Here is a 14,574-nt window from a genome sequence, read left to right as displayed (position 1 = left end):
GCCTGGTCTCAGCTGGGCTATGGTGAACTAGAAGAAGGGTCTGCGTGCAGGCAGAGGTCAGGGCTGTCAAGTGAAAAGCAAGCCTGTCTCTCTAATCAGCACGGGGCTGACCGAAGCCATTAGTCAGGTCTCCAGGAGTTCAGTGTCCAGGGCTAGAGGTTTAGCTTCCCTTCCCCATCTGAGAAATCTGCTTCCACGTGTTGTTATTACTGTACATGTAGGGGATCCAGCTGGTTTCCTTCAGATATCTTCTTGTTACTTCAGATCTAGGTGTTAGTTACTGTAATTCTGTATCCAGTTTAGGTCCTATCTAAAGACTACAGAAAATTTACCCTCTGGACAGCAAACAGGGAGTCTAAGGCCATTTTCATGATTGCCGACAGGCAAAAATAATATGCAAGTGATGTGTGAGAGGTCAGTGCTCTTAAGAGCCAAGTTGCTTTCAAATGTCAGTTATTATGTGAGGAGCTGGGAGATCATAGGTGTGAACACCACCCTCAGTGGAACTGTCATTTTAAATTAAAACTTTCAACTTGGCTGAGTATGACATCCCATAACCACCCAGTGATTTTTACTATCACCAAAGCATTAGAAGGCTGGCCCTGAAGCTCTTCTTCCACCTGGCACGGGTGCAAACCTGGGCTCTGGCTTCCGAGCTTGGTGCCCACGTGATAGCAGAGAGCAGTGGAGGAAGGACGCCACCTCCTCTCTCTGTGGTTGGTACCTGTGCATGGAAGCACCCCATCACCAGAGGTGTCCCAGACAAAGGTCATGTTCTTCATTAAGGTGATAAAGTTTCTAAGTTAAAGTGTATTCAGTCATGTTGACTTCTCCTTCTCGAGCTATCATGTAACTTTTTATTTACCGAATGATCGACCATTGTTTGTACTGTTTGAGATCTCTCGAATTCTCAGAGCCAGCTTTTTCTTCCCCCAGTGAATGTCAGACATATGTTAAAGAAACTTCAGAAATTACAATGCATGTATTACAAATGGATAGGGATGAGAACCCCCCTCCTTTCTTTCTGAGAATAAAAAGAATACAACTAAATGTATGTCTGTTTGAGTTAAGGACTGAAGAGTTAAGGACTGAAAAGTTGTGCGTTTATTTTTTTTCCTAACCAGGTGAAAACTTTTTCATTTTCTTTTTTTGGCCACACCACGAGGCATGTGGAATCTTAGTTTCCGGACCAGGGATCAAACCCCCGTCCCCTGCATTGGAAGGGCAGAGTCTTAACCACTGGACTGCCAGGGAAGTCTGAAAACTTTTTTTTTTTTTAAACCAAGTGTTAAGAGGCAGTTCAGCCTGATGGATAGGGTAATGAATGAAGTTAAGATTCCAATCCCAATAGTGGAATATTGAGAAAGTCATCATTCTAACCGTTCAATTTGCTCTCCTTTAAGGAGGGAGTAACCTTCACATGATTTTGTGGCAAAAAGTTAAAGTGGTTCGTGCAAAACTTAATTGTTTGCTAAAAGGATTCCTAGAAGACCAAGACATTTAGTATTAGCACAACTAGACTTAAACATGCCCCTCTTTGACTTTTAAAACAGAAAAAGGAAGACGTGTTCTCACAAAAGCTGTTACAAAGCAGTTTCCCATTCCGAGAATCTCTAAGGGGAGACTCAGCACTGCAAGGTGAAGACACGCGTTTGTACAATTTTCCAACGTCAGCTCCAGAGTTTCTCTCTTTTTGATAAGGGATCAAACAGAGGGGTGTGTCCCCTCCAGGAGCTACCCTTCTTGACAAACTGGTCTCCAATGATACCTTCCGGAATCTTACAAAACTTCCAGAATGAAAAGAGCACGAGGTTGGTCGCATTCAACTTAAATGCTTTTATTGACAATGTCTTTGAACAATAAGCAAACAATGCTTAAATTTTTCATTCAGATTCACTTTCCACATGTCAAAAGACTTCAAGGTAGAAAAAAATAAAATAAAAATATAAATATCTGAGAATCCATCTTAATAAATAAATTAAAAACACAATAAAACGTTTTCATGGAAAACTGTTAATGTCAGAACATTCAGACCACCTCAACAATGCATGATCAGTAACGTTACAATGAACATTGATGTTGAAGAAAAACTACAGTACATGGATATAGCTATTTATTTCTATCTACCAGAAAATAAAGTCATATCTTTTCTTAGTTTAATATTGGTCATTGCTAATCAGAACACACAATTGCCAGGAACACAGTAGTTATTGTTAAAATCAGCTGCACTAGATACAATTTGAAAATATCCAGCACCAGGTTAATTCCAAAACAAACCCCAATAGATTAGTTAATGCTATGAGAAGACTAAAGAGAAAGAGAAAAGAGACACAGACCCAGGCCTGGCTCAACATGCTACTAACTACCAGCTCTCAGATGTGTCACTGGGAACAATACACACTCCATGCGTTTTGCTACATCTCCGGAAGAGGTAAGGACTTGAGTCCACACATGGATGCTGTCAAGTCCTTGAGGCCCACAGCCTGGTGTGTTTCACGCACAGATAAGGTCCTCCCTAGGTCTATGGGAACCCTCGAGGGAAGACGTGTTCCTCCTCTCTGTAATGCACCGACTCGGGCAGTGGCACGTGCGTGCCTGCTGCCTCCCCTCTCTGCCTGCTCACAGGGCCAGCAGCGTGGGTGAGCTGAGCGAGTCAGAGGAGGGCTCGTTGCTGCTGCTGCCCTTGCGGTGGGCAGCCGCACAGCTGGGGAAGGAGTCAGCCTCAGGGTAGGTGAAGACAAAGGAAGACGTGTAAGTAGTGCAGCTGGGTGTACAGGTGACCACCGGGGTGCACAGGGGTTCCAGCTCTGTGGCCATGGGCCCCATCCCCAGGGAGCCACCGTGCAGGGGCTCCCAGTCTGCTGCATAGAAGGAACCAGACAGGTCCATGTCTGGCACAGAGCGGGCGGTCTCAGAGCCGCTGGGCCTGGACGATGCTGGGAACAGGAAGTCATCAAAGGGCTCAGCCTTCAGCTCCATGCTGCTGATGCTCTTGACAGGCTCCACTGAGGGCTTGGGCTCAGGGTCATTAAGGAGGGGTAGGGTGAAGGCCTCCTCAGATTCGGGGGTGGCGGCTTCAGGCAGGCCCCCGCTCAGATCAAGGGAAGCCACAGACATTTCTTCTGGGAAGCCCATGTCATCAGGGATCTTGCAGGCAGGTCGGTGAGCTGCCAGGATGAACTCTAGTTTTTCCTTCTCCTTTAGCAGGTTGGCAATCTCAGTCTGCAAAGCAGACTTCTCATCTTCTAGTTGGTCTGTTTCCTGGATAGAGAGGACAAAGCAAAGCATAAGACACGATCTTACTCAAGGACGCTGCTCCCTTATGTCCAATCTCCAACTTTCCCCTTAAGTTTTAAAAAGAAATGAGCCATGGGATCTACCTACCGCTTGGAGTGTGTCAGTCAGCTCCCTCCTCCGGTTCCGGCATTTGGCTGCAGCCATCTTATTCCTTTCCCTTCGGATTCTCCTTTTCTCCTCTTCTTCTGGGGACAACTGGGTGGTTGGGGGGGGAAGAACAGCATTCAGTATCAGTGTCTGCCCTCAGCTCCATTCACCCACGCCAGTGACACTGGCTCCTGCAGCTTCCCAGCTCCTAACACCTCTTCTATGAAGCCATTTCTAACCTGCAGTTGCAAGCTGGGTGTGACTTGCATTAAAATAAGAACCTCAGCAAGAGCCAAAGAAGAGCCCAGACTGAAAACATGAGACAGGAACCTATTAGGGAAGAAACTACACATTAGGGTATTTCTTAGAGTGGGACTATCAGAGCCTAACTTGGGATGGAAAGGGCTTGGAGCCAGGGCTCCCTGTTCAGGATATCTAGTCATTTCCATCAATGGCTTCACCCTGTCCGCTGGGCTCCCCACCTCCACCAGTGCTGAAGCCACACTATGCCCACCCCAGGGAAGGTGCTGAGAACTCACCTGTTCCACCTTGCCCCTCCTGCCAATGCTCTGAGCTCTGCCTCCGGTCATGGTCTTCATGACTCCAGCCCTGGAGTAAGCCCCAGCCGAGGGGGTGGGGACTCCATAGGGGTGGGGGGCTCTGGTCTGGGATGGGGCCACGGAGGAGACCAGGGTGGGCTGCACTAGCCACTGCAGGTCCGGGCTGGTCGAGATGGCGGTCACTGTTGGGATGAAGTTGGCACTGGAGACGGCCAGATCGGTGCAGAAGTCCTAGAATGAAACAGAAGGAGAAAGCTGACGTGAGTGAGCAGATTCTGGACGCAAGTGGGGTGAGCAGAGTTCCCAGTGCCGCATGCAGCAGGGAGAGAGGGAGGAGAAACCGTTCTGCCATGGACTGCTCAGGTCTTTTTACATGCCCCTCATCCTGGATGAAAGGTTTCCCCCTTTCTTCCCAAGAATTCCGCAGCGCAGGGCCTTTTTCCTCCATCCTGCTGCTGCGTTCCCGTTATCCCTTCAGCATCACTCTCTTGAAAGGGGGTTTGTTATAAATATCTCTGACGTCTGCGCTGACGCAGGCGCCGCTCCGGAGTCTCCTGAATGAACTCGGTTTTTATCAATGAAACTGCCTTACACACCCGCCTGCTTCACCCCACCCCTCCTCCTTGCTCCAGGCTGCGAGGGGAGGGGAGATTGCCGCTTTTTGCCGCCTCCCCAGAGGCGCCGGACTCTAGTTGGCGAGTCTTTGCTTGGGACACTTTTGTCCCAGCTAATGTCAGAGATCAGTCAGGGAGGGCGGGCCGGGGGCAGCTCAGAATGAGCCTGCCGCGGGAAAGGAGAACCAATTCTTATTATGACAAGCTTCCGTGCGCTCCGAACAAGTTCGGGAATCCGGAGGTAGGGCTGCTCTGGCCGGGGCAAGCCTCCCTCCCCGCCGGCGAAAGGGCTCCTCGATTCGTCTTCCTGAGCCGTCCCTCCCCGGTTTCTCCTCCCCGGTGACCTCGAGCCCCGAGCCCTGAGCCCCGGGCCCCGCGGCAGTGCGAAGCCAGCCTCACCTGCGCATTGACGGGAGAGCCCATACTGGAGAAGGAGTCGGCCGGTGAGTGGTAGTAGGAGAGGCTGTCCCCGGCCGGGGAGGCGCTGCTGCAGCGGGAGGATGACGCCTCGTAGTCGGCGTTGAAGCCAGAGAACATCATGATCGCGGGTTGTCAAAGCCGGGCGAGGGGCTGAGGGAAGGAGGCAGGTAGGTAGGAGCTGTGCGGCAGAGCTAGGTAGGAGCGCTGTTGCTGCTCGCTCGCTGCGCCGCCGCCAGCTCAGTCTCAGCTTCTTAGCTGCTCGCTGCCGATGCGGTTGGGAGTAGTAGGCGCCGCAGCCACCGCTTTTATAACCCTTTTGTGAATGAGCCCTACACGTCACGGGGCGCAACCATTGTGGCTCTCGAGGGGTGTCGCGCGGGCCTGGCCACATCTTCGGTCTCCTTGCCGTCCCGCCGCCCTCGCAGATCCCTGCCTCCCGTCTTGTCGTGTTTCTTTCTCTTGTGAGCGTTTCGCAATCTGGGTCTTGGGGTGGCTTGGAGTCCCAGAGATGAGGGACTTCGGGGATGGCTCCCCCCACGACTGCAGGGAACGGCCGTGGAAACCTGCTGACGCAGATGTCCTAATATGGACATCCTGTGTGAAGGGGAGGGAGGGATTGACGGGAACTGCTCGCGGGCTGCAGCCAACACCGAGGGTGCAGCGCGGGGGGAGGCGGGGGCCGCGGCCAGGGGGAGGGGAGGAGGGAAAGGAGGAGAAGGCGAGGGAACATTCGCACCTGGTTCAATGCGGACCCTTGTTCCCGGGGTGGGAGGATGGGGTGGGGGCGCCCTTCTACCCCTCTACGGAAAGCGGGGCACATTCTGAGGCTCTGGCATAGGCGAAACAGGTACACAGCCCCGAGGGCTTAAGCCTCGGCCCCCGAAGGAATGCGCCTCCACCCCCATTCCCCATTCTAGCCCTAATTTAGGGCAAACTGTGGGAGCAGACCCTCAGCCCCTCGCTTCAAGCCCCCGGACTCCAGCACTACTAGGATTGTTAACTGCGTTTGGAAGCAGAAAGTCGAGGGATCCAAAATAAGAGAATACGATAACCTACTTTACCTACGATGCTGGGAATTTTCATTTTAATTTTTTTGTTTTTAAGGAAAAAGGCGCATTTTTTTTTCTTGGCCATATATGACATGTTAGTGTTACTGTCAAACCCCTGAGAAACTAGCCAATAAACATTCTGCAGAACCTCCATGCAAGGGTGTCTGGAGGGTTCGTTTGCCTGGTTCTGAGCTTGGGCCTGGGGCCTGGGGGTGTTATGTGGACAAGGTCATCAGTTCTGGGTACCGGATGGAGTGAGCTCTTGGGGGAGCGCAAGTCCGTGCTGGGGAGGTGGGGGTGGTTCGGTGCCCCAGGAAGCTGGTGATTGGGAGCCCGCAGCCAGTGATTTTCCAGCACGGACTTGGAGGGGGGAGGACCGGGGGCGCTTGGAAGGACCGTGCCCAGCAGCGCCCAGGCCGGAATCCTCGGCGTCTGGGGCCTCAGGCACTGCTCGGTGGCCTGGAAAACAGGGCTTTGGGGCAGCAAGGTGCTCTATAATGCGCTGCGCCCCCCCCAGAAGCCCCCAGCCTCCTGCTCGGATGCAAAGGACAGCCGAGGTCAAACTGCCCCGGGTCGGTCCCAGCGCGCCGGCCACCTCCGGGACGCGAAGCCACAAGTCCCCGTAGAGACACAGGTCCCTGTGTCCCTTCCCCCACTCTTCGGGCCCGGGGGTCACGGTGGTCACCTGGAGAGGGGCGAGGCGGGATTAGGGCTGCGGGTGGATCCTTCGGGACGCGCGGGGAGCGGGACCGCCGACCTGCCTCCCGCCGCCGCACCCGAGAGCCAGGCGATCCTGCTATAGATAGAAACAGGGAAGCAGCTGTTTACAGCAACACTGCGCCGCCAGGGCAGTCTCCAGGCGACGCCGAGCGGCCGGGCGCGCCGTCGGCCTGGCGAGGCCGCCCTCCCTCCTCGCTCCACGGGGGCCTCGGCCTCCCCGGCCCGGCAGCAGCCACTCCCGCCGCCTGACCTCATCTGCCCAGTCCGGGGGCTGAGTGCGGCTTGCGCGCGGCTGGGCGCTAACCTCCATTCTTAGAGATGCGAACCCGGCGAGAGCTGGGAGGGCAGGGAGGCGGGGATTCGTGGAACTGGGCCACTTGCTATTTTTGCATTCCCTGTCACAAGCAGAGGTGAAAACAGAGTTTCATCATTGTATGTCACTGGTTTATGTTGGTGGGAATTTAGGCGGTTTTTTTTTTTTCTTTTTCTCACTTGAAAAAGGGGAGAAAAAAGGAAAAACACATAATACGTAAACACAGACTCCTGGGAGCTGCTCTGAATCCTAAAGCAACTCTGCTGCCTTCCATTCACCTAGTTCTGTTGTCTGTCAGGCTACTTCACTGTACTTGATTCTTTTAAAAAAAAAAAATTAAGAAGGCAAATCCATCTCTCTTCTTCTTATTAGCTTTGGGCAAAGTAGGTCAAGCTTTGAATTCCTGGGTCTGGCCTTGCCTTCCATTCATAACTGGATCTCAGGCCACTTAAGAGAAAACCTAGAATGATTTCATTTACTTCCCCTTCAGAGTCTTGAAGCAGCTCAGGCCAACAGACAAAGGATGTGTCAAGATTTTATATCCAGGATTTATCTCATATATCATTTATCCTGCCCTTGCCAATGAAAAAGGAAAAAGGTCTTTGGATAAACCTGTCTCCTCCACATAGCTTAACTCTTTCCTTCCTGGCAACATTATGACTAGAGAGTTGGAGACTTAATAAATCCATCCTCTGAAAAGGACAGAATCACACATTCATTCATTCTTTTATTTATTTAACGAAGAATTTACTTATTGAGAGCCTCCTATGGCCTGGCACTTGCTGGGGGCTGGCACTCACTGTAATGAACAGGGTGGACCTGTCCCTACTGTCAGACAGATTCCAGCCTCCTGGACTGACAAGTCATCAGAGAATTGCAGGACAGCAGTAAGTGGTTTGACGGGGCTAATAACAGGGTGCTATTGAACACAGAAGAGGATTTGGGGACAGGTATCAGAGGAAATGACTGCAATACAGAGACAGGATCTGGATCCACAGTCCTCTGGGAAATGACATGATAAAGATCAAAAGGGGCCAGAGCATCATCTAGGAAGCAAGTGCTCAACCCAAAGCAGTAGTATCAGATGATATAATCTCAGAATTCCTCTCCTGCCCCGCTAATATCTGAACCTGCAATCATTCCAACATACTCTCATATCTCAATATACTCATGGTATCCATTTCAGGACTGCCAAATCACATTTTTAATATGGAGCTCAAGTGATGTAGCCTTAAAATAAAGGGAAATCTGGACTTCCCTGGTGGCACAGTGGTTAAGAATCCGCCTGCCAATGCAGGGGACACGGGTTCAAGCTCTGCTCCCGGAAGATCCCACATGCCACGGAGCAACAAAGCCCATGCGCCACAACTACTGAGCCCTCGTGCCACAACTACTAAAGCCCGCACGCCTAGAGCCTGTGCTCCGCAAGCAAGAGAAGCCACCGCAATGAGAAGCCCGCGCACCGCAATGAAGAGTAACCCCCGCTCGCAGCAACTAGAGAAAGCTCGCGTGCAGCAACAAAGACCCAACACAGCCCAAAATAAATAAATAAGTATATAAATAAAATTTTAAAATATAATAATAAAAAAATAAAGGGAAATCTGACCCCACCTGTGAAATTATCTTTGCCATCTGCCAAGGTCAAGGTAACTTTAAGACAAATGTGTGTGTGACTTTGTGAGCACAGTGCTGCCTTCCAACAGGGCAGGGATTCCACGTTCTGGACAAGCCTGAGCATGGAAAACCAAAACTTACATAGTTTGTGATTATCTATGTGCTGAGATCCCCCTATCTGAGGATCCAAAAGTGAACAGGAGGGTAGACTCCCACATCCGATTTTAACCCAGATTAAACACAGATTCATTCTTTCCCAGCAGTTGTTTCTTATCAGATAAAGACTTTTCATATTTTGCACTTCTCTGGCATTTGAGTTAAGAGACCTGACCCACAGCAAGCTTTTGTTCAGTAACTCTGGAGGTCAGTGCACATTGTTTAGCCTGGTGTTATTGCAACATTAAGTGAAAGGCTACTGTCTATGCTGCCTACGTAAATGCTGCCGTACACAACCCGTCCCCAGCATGCAGAAGTAGTTGTTTATTTGGAGAAGTGTGGTCTAGTGGCGAAGGGTTGTGGTCAGAGCACGGGACCAAAAGTCAGAAAGATGCGCATAGCAGATTCAACTCCTTCAGGGACTTGGGGAAGTCGCTTCTAAGACTTGTTTTAACATCTACATAATTTTGGCCTTTATCTTTTTCCTATGCAAATATTCACTTAGCACGTAGCCCAATGCCTGGCCCAGTAGGTGTTTAATAAACATGTATTGAACAGATGAATGAATGAATGAATGCCCTCAGCCAAGCAAGGCAAGTATATATTATTGTCCTTTCCGGGTACTAAGAAATCAAATAGAGAATGTTCTTTAACTCTTTGAAAAGGCGGAACAGGCTGAGTCTTTTATTCTTGGGTGTGAATATGCAAAGATTGGGAAAGAGAAAATAACAAGGTGTTTGGGCTATTTTCAGCTGGTGCAGCCTCTGTCAGTAAAGAACACTCCAGTGGTTCATGATGAAAGATCGAACTTACTCTTGTAATTGAGCCCCATGAGAAAGACAGCTGGTGCCCATACATAAATGCCACGTTGTCTGTAATGACAATGACCGTGTTGCCACCACCCTCTAATTTATTCATTCTAAATGTCTAGACCCAAGGGAGAGAAGTATTCCACACTTCCCTCAGGACTCACACACTCGCGTGAATCCAGTGAAGGGGCTTAGGGGTCAAGGTTACTCACCCCACGGCTCAGACAGTGAGCAAAGACTGTCCCTATTTTAAAACAGTGGGAGGCACAGAACTACCACCACCATCACCAGACACACACACACACACACACACACACACACACACACACACACCGCCATCACCACCACTAATTAGTAAGAGAGATTTCGCCTCTTTGGGAAAAATTGTTTTCATTCTGAATAACCCTTGGCTTTTTGACAGGAGGTAATGATTCAATGGGATCCCCATCCTTCTGCTAATATAAGCATTTAAACAAAGTGGGGTCTGTGTGGTCCCTGGGACACATTCCCTCTGGAGCTGAGGAAACTGGGGAACAGCTATGGTGCCTAAGAAGGATGTATTTCAGCCCAAGCTCATGGCATCTTTCACCACACCAGCAGCTTCGGACCCCCCCCCCCAATTCGGTCAGTAATGCCAAACCTCGCTGCAGAAACAAGTGTTCCCTATCCTCAGACAAGCAAGTCTTGTCCAGGCTGTCAGCTCCCCAGATGTCCTGAGCTGACCTTCTTTGGCTCTGGTGGATTTAGCTGCTAGAATTCCAAAGGAATCCCATCTACGTCACTAAACCTATAGGACAACAACACACCCTGACTAATAAACCTCAACTACAGAGCTCCCATCCAATGGGGAAATCTCACGGCAAGGCTGAGGATGGCTCAAATGGGCTGGCACGTGATGAGCTTCAGGATGTTAAGACATCTCAAGCATTGCTTACACCATTTTATCCACCACCTTACTCAACAAGAACAGCAAGAAAGCTCTTTAAAAGAGAGTTAATAATTGTAATGCAAAAAAATAAATCCCCTTTCCCAAACCAGGAGAATCCTGATCAGCTGACCAGTATGTAGGAATTCAGATTATGCTGCCTTCTGATCTACAGATCATAGTTTCATCCTCAGATGTGGACACTCTGTGTCTCAGTTTAGTATCTGATTTGTATTCTGTGAGAAAATTCTGGTTGCAGCTCCCAGCTGAGTTCTGATTTTCTCCACTGAGTTCTGATGTTTCTCCACTGGAGTGTCAATGAGTTACAGATCCCTTGTGAAAATCCCCAAATTGACTCAACTGAAGAATTCCACCTTTAGACTGACCCACCCGAGTTTGTGAGGTAATCAATTCAGATAAGGACAGATCATACACTGAAAATCTCCTCTCCCACTTAGTAGGGCTCTGAATTAAATCTTAACACTAAACACTAAATCATAAATCTCTCCAAACCTGTTTAGTGGTCAATATACAGAATTACACTTAGGAAAAAATCTATACTCCTTACAGAGGTCTACCACATCTGTGTGACCCAGCCCTGGCCTCACCCTCCAACCTCATCTTGAACAACTTTCCCTCCTTCACTCCTCTCCAGCCACATTGACCTTCTTTCTATTCCTCAAATATGCCAGTCTGGTTCAGGAGCTGAGCCTCTGTATTCACTGTTCCCTCTTTCCCCCTGATCTGGACACGTTGACTTATCCTCATGATCAATATCTGCTCCAGTTTCACATTCTCCAGGAAGCCTGTCCCCCATCCAATGTTGCATCCCTCCTCCTTGTACCTCAGTCACTTTCTGTCACATTACTTGGTTTTATTTTCTATCAAGGACTTATCACTAGGTTACCTTGTTTTTTTATTTATGTACTTTTTCATTGTCTGTCTTCCTCTCCTAAGCCACAAGCTCCACCAAAGCAGGGACCTTATCTGTCTTATTCAATAGGTATCTATCCTCAGGACCTAGCTTGTTGACACTGGTAGGTACTCGATAAATGTTTGTGGAATGCAGGAACATTAAACAGAAACTCATCATCTATTGTTCATGTGGCTGAGAAGGCAGCATGGATTCTCTTTTTGGATAAAGGGGCTTGATGGGTGACTTCTTACCTGTATCTTTCTCAGGTGAGGGGAACCAAAATCCTGATCAGCACCTTCTTTACCAGGCATAATAATTTAGATGCTTATAAACCCAAGGGGTATACCCATCCTTAGAACTGTATGGACCCATCATATCTGCATATTAATGCTTCCACTAGCTGCCATTCAAGAGGGTATGGGTGCTATATTTTTAAATCCACAACCATCCCACCCAGAAACAGTGATCAGCACAAAAAGAAATTTCATCTGGGATGGGTTATCCCCCTAAATCCTTTCTTTTCCACAAACTCAGCCTAATACCACAAGCAACTTTTTAGAAAATATTTGGGCATAGAGGTAAAAAACGTAACCAATTTTTTAGTTTAAAAGCACTGGGAGGGGCTTCCCTGGTGGCACAGTGGTTGGGGGTCCGCCTGCCAATGCAGGGGACATGGTTTCGAGCCCTGATCCAGGAAGATCGCACATGCCGCGGAGCAACTGAACCCGAGTGCCACAACTACTGAAGGCCGCGCACCTAGAGCCTGTGCTCTGCAACAAGAGAGGCCACCCAATGAGAATCCTGCACGCTGCAGCGAAGAGTGGCCCCCGCTTGCTGCAACTAGAGAAAAGCCCGCGCACAGCGGCAAAGACCCAACGCAGCCAAAAAAAAAAAAAAATCACTGGGAATAGGGCCATAATAAAACTTTCATGGCACCAATACTAAAATGATTATGATACCCTGCCAAGTAATTCAAAATAAAAACAATATTGGGACTTCCCTGGTGGTCCAGTGTCTAAGACTCCACGCTCCCAATGCAAGGGGCCAGGGTTCGATCCCTGGTCAGGGAACTAGATCCCACATGGCGCAACTAAGAGTTCTCATGGCTCAACTAAGAGTTTGCATGCCGCAACTAAGAGATCCCGCATGCTGCAGCTAAAGATTTCACATGCCGCAACATGAGGGATGGAAAAATTGCCGGCTCCCCAGTGCCTGGAACAGTGCCTGGCACAATAGCAAGCACCCAATACATAGAACGATGAATACAGTTTTCCTAATTCTTCTTTGAATCTTTCTCCACCCCCCACCCCTGCCCCCACCCCAGCACAGGCTTCCTTGGCTTCTTGGGCAATCCGGCCATGGCTGAGAATGTGGCTGCCACCAGGTCAGTATTCGCTGATTGTTTGGCATGCACTGGACAGGACTAGAGTATCACATAACACAGGATCACCTGAGGCCTGGATGCAGCACCTGCATCAGCCCTGTCTGGGCTGGAGCTGATCTCTGCAGTTATAAACAGAGCACCATGTGCTCCTGATCTGTGCAGAATGCTTTGCACCAAGGGATGGGATTCTTAATTTGAATCTTTGACAGAACCAGTCTCTTTCTTTCTCCAGATTAATCAAGTGGTTGGGAATAAATCAAGGGTCTCCTGCCCAGAGGTGTGTCTGCGGGTGAGGAATCTTTGCTTTCCACTAGTCTGTTTGCCAGGAATGGGAAACTTCATAGTAGGTGAGGATTTGGGACTTCATTTGCTATTAATACTTCGTCATCCAAGTCAAGTTTATTTGAACCCAGGGCTTCATCCAGCTGGTGTCTGCCTGAGCTTTGGAACCTGGAAAAGAGAGAAGCAAGGGGTTGTGAATAGGCTGGGGAAATGAAGAAAGCCTGATGCAAATAGCACTCCATTCATTGGCCCCCCCAATCCACAAGCTCACAGAACTATAGCTCCAAGCCACAAACAGTTAATATTTCCGCATCTCTTATCCATTTCTGGCCCATATGCTAAAAGCACCAGAGACACACATAAAAAGATATATGATAATAGTAATAATAACAATAATGATAATAATAGAGAAAAAGGAAGAGTTTCAAATTAAGTGATTTTATATTTTTTTAAATATTTATTATTTATTCATTTTTGGCTGTGTTGGGTCTTCATTTCTGTGTGAGGGCTTTCTCTAGTTGCGGCAAGTGGGGGCCACTCTTCATGGCCACGCCCGGGCCTCTCACTATCGCGGCCTCTCTTGTTGCAGAGCACAGGCTCCAGACGCTCAGGCTCAGTAGTTGTGGCTCACAGGCCTAGTTGCTCCGCGGCATGTGGGATCTTCCCTAGATTGTATTTTTACGTAACAGCAGCCCTGAGGTGTTAATTTCACACATCTGGTTTGAGATTAACTTACTAATATTCTTATCAGATATCTTTATCCTGCTTTTCATTTTTCCATTGGTTTCAGAATTCAGTCCAGGAAAGAAAGGGGTTTCACAGACCTCAAATTATTATTATCTTGCATAAGAAAAAACAGTTACCTGCAGATACTAGGGTATGGCCTCTACAAAGTTAATCCTTTCATCACTCAGATTGTGCAGAGGCAATTATCCTATTCCTTATTCTTCATTCAGTACCTTTATTGAACACCTACTATGTGCCAGTCAGTGGAATCCATAGTAAACAGACAAGCTTCCTACTGACATGAAGCTCACAGTCTAGTAATATAAAAAACAAATAACAAATAAACAAATGTCAGATAAAAGTAAAGTGCTGGGCAGGTAATTAAAATGGAGGGATATGTTGTGAGTGACTGTGTTGCTCCTTTGGATTAGGTGGAAGAAGGTGACATTTGTTATGAGAAGTGAATGGCAAGAAGGAACCAGCCACAGAAGGACAGGGAGCAGAGCACTCTGAGTAGAGGAAATGCTTCCCAAGGTAAAGTATTGAGAAATATCACTGAGCCCAGCAACGCTCTGTCTTTGTAAGGTGCATTTCAAGCCCTAATTACCAAAAACCATCTCTCCCTCCCCCAGATCGTAAACACCAACTTTGGGATCAGTGCTACCAAATTTGGAAATGTCCCAGCTATTCCCAGTTTAGTTT

General features: G+C 48.7%; 1 protein-coding gene across 1 annotated transcript; it reads right to left on the bottom strand.

Annotated features, from left to right (window-relative positions):
- Nucleotides 1–1,816: 1,816 nt before the first annotated feature.
- On the bottom strand, nt 1,817–5,297 carry FOS (Fos proto-oncogene, AP-1 transcription factor subunit). Its single transcript, XM_027120067.1, has 4 exons — nt 4,958–5,297; nt 3,924–4,175; nt 3,385–3,492; nt 1,817–3,261 (listed from the first exon to the last, which is right to left on the bottom strand). The coding sequence occupies exons 1-4, from the start codon at nt 5,096–5,098 to the stop codon at nt 2,620–2,622; spliced, it is 1,143 nt and encodes a 380-aa protein (XP_026975868.1). The 5' UTR covers nt 5,099–5,297; the 3' UTR covers nt 1,817–2,619.
- Nucleotides 5,298–14,574: the final 9,277 nt, after the last annotated feature.

The sequence above is a fragment of the Aethalodelphis obliquidens genome, unplaced genomic scaffold (genome assembly GCF_003676395.1).
Source record: "Aethalodelphis obliquidens isolate GAN/ISIS:26980383/991018 unplaced genomic scaffold, ASM367639v1 scaffold21, whole genome shotgun sequence".
Classification (NCBI taxonomy): domain Eukaryota; kingdom Metazoa; phylum Chordata; class Mammalia; order Artiodactyla; family Delphinidae; genus Aethalodelphis; species Aethalodelphis obliquidens.
This window is presented reverse-complemented; position numbering and strand designations above follow the sequence as displayed.

Excerpts from the sequence above, each read along its gene's own strand:
- FOS (XM_027120067.1), bottom strand. The coding sequence starts at position 5,098 with ATGATGTTCTCTGGCTTCAACGCCGACTACGAGGCGTCATCCTCCCGC. Across the intron at positions 3,493-3,923 it reads GGAGGGGCAAGGTGGAACAG|TTGTCCCCAGAAGAAGAGGA; the intron begins GTGAGTTCTCAG and ends CCAACCACCCAG. Across the intron at positions 3,262-3,384 it reads TGACTGACACACTCCAAGCG|GAAACAGACCAACTAGAAGA; the intron begins GTAGGTAGATCC and ends CTCTCTATCCAG.